Source organism: Callionymus lyra, chromosome 5, assembly GCF_982586985.1.
Source record: "Callionymus lyra chromosome 5, fCalLyr1.hap1.1, whole genome shotgun sequence".
NCBI lineage: Eukaryota > Metazoa > Chordata > Actinopteri > Syngnathiformes > Callionymidae > Callionymus > Callionymus lyra.
Window position 1 is genome coordinate 4,182,865 of NC_141822.1, and position 14,931 is coordinate 4,197,795.

At 36.6% G+C, this 14,931-nt stretch overlaps 1 protein-coding gene across 3 annotated transcripts in view; it reads right to left on the minus strand.

Annotated features, from left to right (window-relative positions):
- Nucleotides 1-14,931, minus strand: part of unc5cb (unc-5 netrin receptor Cb) — a 226,927-nt gene that overhangs the window by 3,390 nt on the left and 208,606 nt on the right. For all 3 annotated transcript variants that reach the window (XM_087790542.1, XM_087790540.1, XM_087790541.1), the window contains 4 exons: nucleotides 8,832-9,065; nucleotides 6,322-6,471; nucleotides 6,092-6,256; nucleotides 1,741-1,919 (listed from right to left, as the gene is read on the minus strand). In XM_087790542.1, coding sequence (XP_087646668.1) covers nucleotides 1,741-1,919; nucleotides 6,092-6,256; nucleotides 6,322-6,471; nucleotides 8,832-9,065 — 728 coding nt within the window. The remainder of the gene's footprint in view (nucleotides 1-1,740; nucleotides 1,920-6,091; nucleotides 6,257-6,321; nucleotides 6,472-8,831; nucleotides 9,066-14,931) is intronic.

Genomic DNA, 14,931 nt, shown 5'->3' on the forward strand with positions numbered 1-14,931 from the left:
TATAGTTTATTTCAATATTAAATTATAAAAAAGACTCAAAGGAAAATAAACTAAAGATTTTAATTTGTAAATTGTTTTTAATCTTTTCCAAATTTATTTTATTTTTATACAAATATCACGAGATATTAATATGTCGAAATACAAATATCACGACATACTTACTTGTTGAGATACAAATATCACGAGATACTTATGTGTTGAGAAACAAATATCACAAGATACTTATGTGTTCAGAAACAAATATCACGAGATACTTATGTGTTGAGAAACAAATATCACAAGATACTTATGTGTTGAGAAACAAATATCACGAGATACTTATGTGTTGAGAAACAAATATCACGAGATACTTATGTGTTGAGAAACAAATATCACGAGATACTTATGTGTTGAGAAACAAATATCACGAGATACTTATGTGTTGAGAAACAAATATCACGAGATACTTATGTGTTGAGAAACAAATATCATGAGATACTTATGTGTTGAGAAACAAATATCACGAGATACTTATGTGTTGAGAAACAAATATCACAAGATACTTATGTGTTGAGAAACAAATATCACGAGATACTTATGTGTTGAGAAACAAATATCACGAGATACTTATGTGTTGAGAAACAAATATCACGAGATACTTATGTGTTGAGAAACAAATATCACGAGATACTTATGTGTTGAGAAACAAATATCACGAGATACTTATGTGTTGAGAAACAAATATCACAAGATACTTATGTGTTGAGATACAAATATCACGAGATACTTATGTCTTGAGAAACAAATATCACGAGATACTTATGTGACGAGAAACAAATATCACGAGATACTTATGTGTTGAGATACAAATATCACGAGATACTTATGTGTTCAGAAACAAATATCACGAGATACTTATGTGTTGAGAAACAAATATCACGAGATACTTATGTGTTGAGATACAAATATCACGAGATACTTATGTGTTGAGAAACAAATATCACGAGATACTTATGTGTTGAGAAACAAATATCACAAGATACTTATGTGTTGAGATACAAATATCACGAGATACTTATGTGTTGAGAAACAAATATCACGAGATACTTATGTGTTGAGATAAAAATATCACGAGATACTTATGTGTTCAGAAACAAATATCACAAGATACTTATGTGTTGAGAAACAAATATCACGAGATACTTATGTGTTGAGAAACAAATATCACGAGATACTAATATGTCGAAATACAAATATCACAACATACTTACTTGTTGAGATACAAATATCACGAGATACTGTTATATCGAGATACAAATATAACAAGATTATTTTTTAAATGTTTCAATGTTTTAATTCATCTAATAATAACAAATATAAATACAAATATAAGAAAAGGTTAAAAAGTAAATAATTCAATTTCTAAAAAAACAAACATTTCAATAAAAATAATTAATTATTTTCAAGATTAAAGCGATTCTATGGGATTTGAGGTCGAGCGACACCAGTGGACTAAAGTGGTACTACAACCAGTAGATATGCACCATGTTCACACATCAAGAACTTTTAAAGTGAGAATAAAAATCACACAAAACACCTCAAGTCACGGCGTATGAGCCATTCAACTGGTTTTAACCTCATGTGTCATCACTAGTTATTCTAGTACAAAAATATGAAGGTACACAAAACTACCCAGAGCTGCTGTAAAAAGTGTTAAATTCAAGAAGTCAATACTGTGATCCCCAGTCTGGTGCCACACACCTGTCCAGGTTGAGTTTGTGAGCCAACATCCTCCAGTCGTTGCCTCTGGTCTGCGGCGCGTCCAGACTCCCACACAACTTCTGCCTGATGGACACTGGGATGCGGAAGGCGTTCGGTCCGACCAGTGTGGTGATGTTACTGGCCGGGTCCAGTAGAGACGTGTCGATGCTCTGAGAGTCCTGCGAGCAAAACAAGATGTCAGGAGTCTAACAACTGACCGGAGGTGAGTGTGATGAGAGTGTGTTTATGCGATACATCACGATACAGGAGCAACGGTACCATATGGACTGATACTGTAGTAACAAGGAGGTATGTGTAGTATTGTTGAGTACTTGACTCTGGTGTTGTGATAGTTTAGTAACAAGTATATATGTGTAGTATTGTCCAGTACTTGACTCTGGTGTTGTGATAGTGTAGTAACAAGGATATATGTGTAGTATTGTCCAGTACTTGACTCTGGTGTTTTGATAGTGTAGTAACAAGTATATATGTGTAGTATTGTCAAGTACTTGACTCTGGTGTTGTGATAGTGTAGTAACAAGTATATATGTGTAGTATTGTCCAGTACTTGACTCTGGTGTTGTGATAGTGTAGTAACAAGTATATATGTGTAGTATTGTCCAGTACTTGACTCTGGTGTTGTGATAGTGTAGTAACAAGTATATATGTGTAGTATTGTCCAGTATTTGACTGTGGTGTTGTGATAGTGTAGTAACAAGTATATATGTGTAGTATTGTCCAGTACTTGACTCTGGTGTTGTGATAGTGTAGTAACAAGTATATATGTGTAGTATTGTCCAGTACTTGACTCCGGTGTTGTGATAGTGTAGTAACAAGTATATATGTGTAGTATTGTCCAGTACTTGACTCTGGTGTTGTGATAGTGTAGTAACAAGTATATATGTGTAGTATTGTCCAGTACTTGACTCTAGTGTTGTGATAGTGTAGTAACAAGTATATATGTGTAGTATTGTCCAGTACTTGACTCTGGTGTTGTGATAGTGTAGTAACAAGTATATATGTGTAGTATTGTCCAGTACTTGACTCTAGTGTTGTGATAGTGTAGTAACAAGTATATATGTGTAGTATTGTCCAGTACTTGACTCTGGTGTTGTGATAGTGTAGTAACAAGTATATATGTGTAGTATTGTCCAGTACTTGACTCTGGTGTTGTGATAGTGTAGTAACAAGTATATATGTGTAGTATTGTCCAGTACTTGACTCTGGTGTTGTGATAGTGTAGTAACAAGTATATATGTGTAGTATTGTCCAGTACTTGACTCTAGTGTTGTGATAGTGTAGTAACAAGTATATATGTGTAGTATTGTCCAGTACTTGACTCTGGTGTTGTGATAGTGTAGTAACAAGTATATATGTGTAGTATTGTCCAGTACTTGACTCTAGTGTTGTGATAGTGTAGTAACAAGTATATTTGTGTAGTATTGTCCAGTACTTGACTCTAGTGTTGTGATAGTGTAGTAACAAGTATATATGTGTAGTATTGTCCAGTCCTTGACTCTAGTGTTGTGATAGTGTAGTAACAAGTATATATGTGTAGTATTGTCCAGTACTTGACTCTGGTGTTGTGATAGTGTAGTAACAAGTATATATGTGTAGTATTGTATAGTACTTGACTCTGGTGTTGTGATAGTGTAGTAACAAGTATATATGTGTAGTATTGTCCAGTACTTGACTCTAGTGTTGTGATAGTGTAGTAACAAGTATATATGTGTAGTATTGTCCAGTACTTGACTCTAGTGTTGTGATAGTGTAGTAACAAGTATATATGTGTAGTATTGTCCAGCACTTGACTCTAGTGTTGTGATAGTGTAGTAACAAGTATATATGTGTAGTATTGTCCAGTACTTGACTCTGGTGTTGTGATAGTGTAGTAACAAGTATATATGTGTAGTATTGTATAGTACTTGACTCTGGTGTTGTAGTATTTACAGACCACATGACTCTTGATGAAGTCGTAACTGCTTTCATTTGTTTTCAAACCAAAATATGTCCAAACATCAGCTTTAAAAGCTGCTGGACTCACTGTATCCTCTCGTCCTCAGTCATTAAATCTTGCATGATTGCTCCTTAATGAGTAATAACTGCTGCCATATACAGGCTGGAAGTTTAATTGCAACACAAAAATAAAAAAACGCTATAAATATTTGCATCTTATCATTAATTAATCATTAATCTTAACCGTTTTGTTTCATGTTTTTTTTGTCGGTGATTGTTTTTTTAATATTTTTATTAGTATAAAAAAAAGTAAAGCAACCTGTAGTACTAAGTACTAGGTCTATAAGGGGTCGGACTTAATAAGCTAATGCTTCTCTCAACTTCTTTACTAAATGTTTTTGTTTTTCTCAACTAGTTCAAGTGTATTTTGTATTTATTCAAATGTTTAAAATGAAAGTATTGATTAATTCAAATAACAAATAAATATAATTATTTTATTTAACACTTTATTTAACTTTATTTCAATATAAACCATAAAAGAAGTATGAATAAAATAAGATATGATTTGGAATCAAAAAGATTATAAAAATAAAAATGGATACAGTATTGCAGTACTGATATTTTCAGACAGTAACTGAGAGTAACTTCTTTTTTGCTCAGGGATTTATGAGCTAAACACACTTTGGAATCTTAAAGATTATAAAATAAAAAGGGATACAGTATTATGAATAAATATCGTGATATATCGCAGTACTGATATTTCACACTGTAACTGAGAGTAACTTTTTTTTCGCTCAGGGATTTATGAGCCAAACATACTCAAGAAGCACAAAAGCTGGAGGTCTGTGTGAAGAGAAAAGCATTCATTAAAGCGTCGTCCATTAGTGGATCTGGCAGATTGCTTTTTAAATACTGGAGCGTCGGGAAGATGAAGTGCTGGTGGTCCGGACCCGAGGAAGAGCGAGAGACAAACGACCCGCCGCCGCTCCAGGACGCTCCACACCGACCATAATTCATCTTATCACGGCGCACAAAGCTGCCCCCCCCCCCCGGCAAGATGTTCTTTGTGAAGCAGGTAAAGCGGCGGCGACGGTCATTACTCTCCTGCAGGACTGGCCGGTCAGCATGATCGCCGCAGGGCTGGAGTACTGTCTCGAGTACTGTCTCGGAATATTGCAAGACAAGATAAACCTGCGGAGCCTCGGAGGAGGAAGTCATTTACTACGATATGAGTATCACGAGATATTAGTGTCACCAGATACTGAAAATGTTCTTATCTCGAGATAGTATTATCTCATGTTATCCATATATCTATATAAATGTATCTCAGGATATTTATAACTCAATATATTTTCAGTCAGAAAAGACAATCATGAGATACGAATATCAAGAAATATATATATATATATACATATATTTATATCTGTAGATACTGATCTGTCTAAATGTGTATCCCAAGATCTAATCATCTCTTAATATTCCTATCTTTCTATATTTGTATCTCGATATGCGAAGATATACTGATATCTCAAGATAATATGCATATTTTGAATATCTTGTAATACAAATATCAGAAGATTAGGATGTATGAAGATCTAGAGTTATTGGTATCATGTGATATTTGTATAACGATTATCAAAAGATACTTATACGATACAAATATCACTAGATACTGATGTGTCGAGATACAAATATAATGAGATACTGATATGTCGAGATACAAATATGACGAGATACTAATATGGTGAGATACAAATATAACGAGAAACTGTTATGTCGAGATACAAATATTACGAGATACTGATATGTCGAGATACAAATATAACTAGATACTGATGTGTCGAGATACAAATATTACTAGATACTGATATGTCCAGATACAAATATAACTAGATACTGATGTGTCGAGATACAAATATTACTAGATACTGATATGTCGAGATACAAATACAACTAGATACTGATGTGTTGAGATACAAATACAACTAGATACTGATGTGTTGAGATACAAATACAACTAGATACTGATGTGTTGAGATACAAATACAACTAGATACTGATGTGTTGAGATACAAATACAACTAGATACTGATATGTCGAGATACAAATACAACTAGATACTGATGTGTTGAGATATGTCTATCACTAGATACTGATATATTGTGAGGCATAAGTATCAAGAGATACTCTTACATATAGAAAGAGATACTAATATCACAAGATTAAACCAATATACATTCATGTCATCTCTGAGGCTCCGTAAAAACTGCACCGACAATTTTAAATGGCAAAAAAAATCCCATGAAAGTCATTAGTGGTGTTCCACAGGGCTCTGTACTTGGACCACTGGCTTGACGAGCCTTTTACTGGCCACAGCTCGGACCGGACCACGTACCTCTGACAGTGTGGTGTCCAGCTGGAAGATCTGTCCTTCTCCCTCCACTTGTCTCACGCAGATCTTACAGTTGAGGTCCACGGTGCTGCAGGAGAACCTCTCCAGGGTGAAGCAGCAGTGGAGGTTCCTCTGGGAGCCGCTCCACACTTGCTGGAAGGATAGTTCCTGCGTGGAGACAGTGGGGGGCGTCAGTGAGGAGCTCAGATGATCTGAGTCTTGAGGTTCTTTACCTGGTACTTAGCTAGAAGTTTACTCTTCCACAGAGTGTGAGGGACGTCGTGGATGGAGAGTCTCAGGTTGTGTGTGCTGTCGCTGAAGTTCAGAGTCTTCGGTTCGTCCAACAGCTTTCCTCCCATTTGCTTCTCCATCTGAAGGACCTCCTGGAAAACCACACACAAAACCCACGAGTCAGCAGACGGAACCATAGGACTTTGAATTTAAAAAGAAAAATGGAGAAATATTATTAGACCTTTTTGGTTTTATTGAAGTTGCGCGTGTAATAAACGAGGAACACATGATGCACGTTAAGGCAGTAGTAGTTGATCCGATGACATCAATGTAACCAATCACTGCTTCAGACTCATGTTGGGACCACGAAGGTGAAGTTTAAAATGTTAAGTAAAAATTCCCCTACAAACTTTTAACGCAGTATTTTAAATAAAATAAATACAGTAAGAAAGTACAGTAAAATATAGTATAGTATAGTATAGTATAGTATAGTAAAGTAAAGTAAAGTAAAGTATAGGAAAGTACCATACAGTACAGTAACATAAAGTACAGTACAGCACAGTACAGTATAGGAAAGTGCCATAAAGTATAGTACAGTAACGTAAAGTACAATAAAGTACAGTACAGTACAGTAAATTAAGTTGAAGTAACGTACAGTACAGTACAGTACAGTACAGTACAGTACAGTAAAGTAAAGTAAAGTCCAGTCCAGTACAGTACAGTTAAATACCATAAACTAAAGTAAAGTAAAGTAAAAATCACTATGTGTATTAACATTTGTTTTACTATGACTGTGTGTATGTATATATACATACATATGTGTGTGTATTTGTATGTGTAAATGTGTTAATTGTCATGTGTCATGTGTTTGTACATGTGTTATTAAACATGTATCAAGGCTGAATAATGTATGCTTTCATTGAACAAAAAAGTACTAATAAGACTTGTAATGCAAGATTGTAAATATAAAAATAGTTTCAATAGTTTATTATTGTTTTTTTTCCTTCTATTATTTCAAACTTTCAAACTCTAGTGGACTTTTTTGTTGTAACTTATGCAACTCAAACTAATACTACACATTTAAAAACTCTCAAACATGGAAAATAAAACTCATCTCTTAAAAAGGGACAAAATAATTCCCTCGTTACACGAGTTTCCAAACTAAACTTGTTGACGGTGTTAATGAAATGCTGCCCCCTGCTGCCCAACTGTCCTCCCACAGGTGACTCGGAGGATGTTTCCAGGAATATGTGATGATTCTTGTCTTCAGCAGCTGCAGCTTCACAACTTTATGGAAATCAATCTCTGGTCCTGCGACACAAACATCTCGTTCTCCGCCGCCCACTGCTCATCTGCTGCCTCGCCCACACACACATTAGCCATTCAGTCTCACACACACATGCACACACACACACGCACACACACACACATTAGCCATTCAGTCTCACACACACATGCACACACACACACGCACGCACACACACACACATTAACCATTCAGTCTCACACACACATGCACACACACACACATTAGCCATTCAGTCTCACACACACATGCACACACACACACGCACGCACACACACACACATTAACCATTCAGTCTCACACACACACGCACACACACACACATTAGCCATTCAGTCTCACACACACATGCACACACACACACACACGCACACACACACACATTAACCATTCAGTCTCACACACACATGCACACACACACACGCACGCACACACACACACATTAACCATTCAGTCTCACACACATATGCACACACACACACGCACGCACACACACACACATTAACCATTCAGTCTCACACACACATGCACACACACACACGCACGCACACACACACACATTAACCATTCAGTCTCACACACACATGCACACACACACACACACACACGCACACACACACACATTAACCATTCAGTCTCACACACACATGCACATAAGCACGTAAGTAAGTAATTTTTATTTGTATAGAGCTTTTCCAGGCCAGGGTCACAAAGCGCTTAAACAATCAAAACAATACTCAATAAAGTATATACTTTAAAGTTCAAGATAAAACTGATAACACAACAGGAGTTCCAGAAAATCAAGGAAAAGCCTGAACAAATAAAAACGTGTTAAGATGATTCTTAAAGGAGTCAGTAGATCATCAAACACTGACTATATATACCATGGTATGTAAAAGTTGGATCCAGTAGCTCGGTACTCTGTTGGTACATTATATTGAATTTAATTACTTTACTTATTATTTTACTATTGGAAATCAAATATCAAACTATTTGTTTTTTTGTATCCAATTATTAAAAAACATCATTATAGATTTTATTTTCATTTTTTATAAAATAGAAACAAATGCAACCATTTAACAAAGCTTTCTTTTTCAATTCAATTATCTACAGAAACGATTGCCTAAAAACAACAACATTTCATGAAAAAGATGTTTAAATTCACTCAATACTTGACTGAAATACTTCCATATCTTCCGGCAGTACCTTGAGCGCGTCCTGGTTGTCGTCCAGGCAGTACACCCTGATGTGGTACTCCATGGCGGGGCAGGTGACCGGCCCGAAGATGGCGAGCTTGAGGCGTTTGGTGGTGGCGGCACTGAGTGGTTGACCCACGAGGCAGTAAGTTCCCAGCGTCTCCGTCAGGATGTGGCAGGACTCCTCGTCCATCTGGATGTAGCACGGCGTCGTGAAGTTCTCCTCGCCCACCACCACGATGTCCTGCAGGAGGTCAGAGGTCAAGGTGGTCTCTCTTGACAAACACATCAATACTCGCCCTGGACTCAATATACAATATCACTGTATCGATATGAACTGTATCATGTTTGCTTGATAGTTTATATTTTATATTAAAAACATTTTTTTTTTTCATTTAACAAGTAAATGTTCACTGTGTTTCTTCATCAATTAAACTACCGGCCACTAGATGGCAGCAGTCATTACATTCTCTGCAGCTAGAGGAAGAAGTAAATCCCACAAGATCCCGACGATGACTGAGGACCAGAGGATACAGTGATGACTGAGGATGAGAGGATACAATGACAACTGAGGATGAGAGGATACAGTGACGACTGAGGACGAGAGGATACAGTGATGACTGAGGACGAGAGGATACAGTGATTTTTGAAGCTGATGTTTGGACATATTTTGGTTTGAAAACAAATAAAAGCAGTTACGACTTCTTCAAGAGTCATGTGGTCTGTAAATACTACAACACCAGAGTCAAGTACTGGACAATACTACACATATATACTTGTTACTACACTATCACAACACCAGAGTCAAGTACTGGACAATACTACACATATATACTTGTTACTACACTATCACAACACCAGAGTCAAGTACTGGACAATACTACACATATATACTTGTTACTACACTATCACAACACCAGAGTCAAGTACTGGACAATACTACACATATATCCTTGTTACTACACTATCACAACACCAGAGTCAAGTACTGGACAATACTACACAAATATACTTGTTACTACACTATCACAACACCAGAGTCAAGTACTGGACAATAATACACATATATACTTGTTACTACACTAACACAACACCAGAGTCAAGTACTGGACAATACTACACATATATACTTGTTACTACACTATCACAACACCAGAGTCAGGTACTGGACAATACTACACATATATACTTGTTACTACACTATCACAACACCAGAGTCAAGTACTGGACAATACTACACATATATACTTGTTACTACACTATCACAACACCAGAGTCAAGTACTGGACAATACTACACATATATACTTGTTACTACACTATCACAACACCAGAGTCAAGTACTGGACAATACTACACATGTATACTTGTTACTACACTATCACAACACCAGAGTCGAGTACTGGACAATACTACACATATATCCTTGTTACTACACTATCACAACACCAGAGTCAAGTACTGGACAATAATACACATATATACTTGTTACTACACTATCACAACACCAGAGTCAAGTACTGGACAATACTACACATATATACTTGTTACTACACTATCACAACACCAGAGTCAAGTACTCCACAATACTACACATATATACTTGTTACTACACTATCACAACACCAGAGTCAAGTACTCCACAATACTACACATATATACTTGTTACTACACTATCACAACACCAGAGTCAAGTACTCCACAATACTACACATATATACTTGTTACTACACTATCACAACACCAGAGTCAAGTACTCCACAATACTACACATATATACTTTCACAACCTATTTTTGTATCTTGATATGTTTCGTATAAACACATTTTTGACAACAAAGTTTTCAGTTTTGTTCCTGTACAGTGACACGTGCTGATCGTTTGCTCATGCCTGGCGATGTGAATCTAAGACACTATAAGAAACTATAAAAGCGACTATAGTTCACTATAAGTAACTATAAAAGCGACTATAGTTCACTATAAGTAACTATAAAAGCGACTATAGTTCACTATAAGTAACTATAAAAGCGACTATAGTTCACTATAAGAAACTATAGAAGTGACTATAGTTCACTATAAGAAACTATAAAAGCGACTATAGTTCACTATAAGAAACTATAAAAGCGACTATAGTTCACTATAAGTAACTATAAAAGTGACTATAGTTCACTATAAGTAACTATAAAAGCGACTATAGTTCACTATAAGTAACTATAAAAGTGACTATAGTTCACTATAAGTAACTATAAAAGCGACTATAGTTCACTATAAGAAACTATAGAAGGGACTATAGTTCACTATTAGAAACTATAAAAGCGACTATAGTTCACTATAAGAAACTATAAAAGCGACTATAGTTCACTATAAGTAACTATAAAAGCGACTATAGTTTACTATAAGTAACTTTAAAAGCGACTATAGTTCACTATAAGAAACTATAAAAGCGACTATAGTTCACTATAAGTAACTATAAAAGCAACTATAGTTCACTATAAGTAACTATAAAAGCGACTATAGTTTACTATAAGTAACTTTAAAAGCGACTATAGTTCACTATAAGAAACTATAAAAGCGACTATAGTTCACTATAAGTAACTATAAAAGCAACTATAGTTCACTATAAGTAACTATAAAAGCGACTATAGTTTACTATAAGTAACTTTAAAAGCGACTACAGTTCACTGGCGATGCTAAGATGCTAAGATGCTAAGAACACGACCTGTGAACCGTCAGTAAAGACTCTGTTGATCTTTCTCGATCTTGTTTTCTCTGATCCATTAATTCCGTCTATTATGAGACGAGATCACAGTTTTATTCAGCAGCGTCTCAGCAGCTTCTCAGTCCATCATTAGACTCTTAACTGCTCCGGAGAGACCAGCTCGTTATTGAGGATAATTACAACATGTGAGGCTTTGTTTGGGAGCGTGTGTGTGTGAGTGTGTGTGTGTGTGTGTTCGTTTGGGAGTGTGTGTGTGAGTGTTTGTGTTTGTTTGGGAGTGTGTGTGTTTGTTTGGGAGTGTGTGTGTTTGTGTTTGTTTGGGAGTGTGTGTGTGTGTGTTTGTTTGGGAGTGTGTGTGTGTTCGTTTGGGAGTGTGTGTGTGTGTGTTTGTTTGGGAGTGTGTGTGTGTTCGTTTGGGAGTGTGTGTGTGTGTGTGTGTGTTTGTTTGGGAGTGTGTGTGTGTGTGTGTTCGTTTGGGAGTGTGTGTGTGAGTGTTTGTGTTTGTTTGGGAGTGTGTGTGTTTGTTTGGGAGTGTGTGTGTGTGTGTTTGTTTGGGAGTGTGTATGTGTGTGTGTGTGTGTGTGAGTGTGTGTGTGAGTGAGAGTGTTTGTTTGTGTGTGTGTGTTTGTTTGGGAGTGTGTGTTTGTTTGTGTTTGTTTGGGAGTGTGTGTGTGAGAGTGTTTGTTTGTGAGTGTGTGTGTGTGTGTGTTTGTTTGGGAGTGTGTGTTTGTTTGTGTTTGTTTGGAAGTGTGTGTGTGAGAGTGTTTGTTTGTGAGTGTGTGTGTGAGAGTGTTTGTTTGTGAGTGTGTGTGTGAGAGTGTTTGTTTGTGAGTGTGTGTGTGCATGTGTGTGTGTGTTTGTGTGTGTTTGTGTTTGTTTGGGAGTGTGTGTGTGTGTTTGTTTGGGAGTGTGTGTGTGGGTGTGAGTGTGTGTGTGTGTGTTTGTTTGGGAGTGTGTGTGTGTGTGTGTGTGAGTGTGTGTGTGAGTGAGAGTGTTTGTTTGTGTGTGTGTATGTGTGTGTGTGTGTGTTTGTTTGGGAGTGTGTGTTTGTTTGTGTTTGTTTGGGAGTGTGTGTGTGTGTGTTTGTTTGGGAGTGTGTGTGTGTGAGTGTGTGTGTGAGTGAGAGTGTTTGTTTGTGTGTGTGTATGTGTTTGTTTGGGAGTGTGTGTTTGTTTGTGTTTTTTGTGAGTGTGTGTGTGTTTGTCTATCTTTGTGTTTGAGTGTGTGTGTGTACGTGTGTAGGTGTGTGTGTGTGCATGTGTTATGGATTTTCAGCAAATCATCTTCATCCTCACCTTTATCTTCATCCTCCTCCTCCTCATCATCATTATCTTCATCCTCACCTTTATCTTCATCCTCCTCCTCCTCATCATCGTTATCTTCATCCTCATCATTATCTTCATCATCCTCATCATCTTCATCATCCTCATCTTCATCATCATCATCATTATCTACATCCTCATCTTCATCATCCTCATCATCTTCATCATCATCATCCTCATCATTATCTTCATCCTCATCTTCATCATCATCATCACCATCATCATCATCATCATCTTCATCCTCATCATTATCTTCATCCCCATCATCATCATCATCTTCATCATTTTCATCCTTATCTTTATCTTCATCATCATCTTCCTCATCACCATCAACATCTTCATCCTCCTCCTCATCATCATCTTCATCATATATCTGGTAATAACTGCCTCCATGTTTCAAGGACGGTGATCAATATGTGTCAGAGACATAAAGCAATATTCCAGGAGTGGTGACCCTCAGTGAGAGGAAGATGTGAAGGTGTCACTATCATCATCATCTTCATCTTCATCATGAAGGTGTCACCATCATCACTATCATCATCATCATCATCATCATCATCTTCATCATCATCATCACCATCATCACTATCATCATCATCATCATCATCATCATCATCATCATCATCATCATCATCATCACTATCATCATCACTACCATCATCATCATCATCACCATCATCATCATCATCACTATCATCACTATCATCATCATCATCATCATCATCCCTATCATCATCATCACTATCATCATCATCATCATCATCATCATCATCATCATCATCATCATCATCATCATCACCATCATCTTCATCATCTTCATCATCATCATCACCATCATCACTATCATCATCATCATCATCATCATCATCATCATCATCACCATCATCACTATCATCATCATCATCATCATCATCATCATCATCATCACTATCATCATCATCATCATCATCATCATCATCATCATCATCATCACCATCATCACTACCATCATCATAATCACCATCATCATCATCATCATCATCACTATCATCATCATCATCACCATCATCACTATCATCATCATCATCACCATCATCACTATCATCATCATCATCACCATCATCTTCATCATCATCATCATCACCATCATCACTATCATCATCACTATCATCATCATCATCATCATCATCATCATCATAATCACCATCATCATCATCATCATCACTATCATCATCATCATCACCATCATCACTATCATCATCATCATCACCATCATCACTATCATCATCATCATCACCATCATCACTATCTTCATCATCATCATCATCATCACCATCATCACCACCATCATCATCATCATCACTATCATCATCATCATCACTATCATCATCATCATCACCATCATCACTATCATCATCATCATCACCATCATCACTATCATCATCATCATCACCATCATCACTATCTTCATCATCATCATCATCATCACCACCATCATCATCATCATCACTATCATCACCATCATCACTATCATCATCATCATCATCATCATCACCATCATCACTATCATCATCACTATCATCATCATCATCACCATCATCATCATCATCATCAACACCTGGAAACATCTGCATCACTGACGGGTCGACAGTCGCTCTTCCTTAAAACCCCTGAGCATCATGGGAGCAGCGATCCATCAGTGTCAGGAGTGTGTGGCCGGAGCAGAGTCGCTCACACACTCGTGGATGCAAGTCCTGCCAACATCCCATAATGAGCTGACAAGAGACTTATGTGTCGGATCTAAGCTGCTGCTAAGAGAGTGTCAGGGAGTATTTCTCCAGGAACTACTTCAGTCTTAACATACTTTTCTTTTAATACACTGATTTAAATCTGCTCATGGAGCACAATATACCATTGATATAGTATTATGTTGTAATATTACATTGATGTTGTATTATGTTGTAGTAATACATTGATATTGTATTATGTTGTAGTAATACATTGATAGTGTATTATGTTGTAATAATACATTGATGTTGTATTATGTTGTAATAATACATTGATGTTGTATTATGTTGTAGTAATACATTGA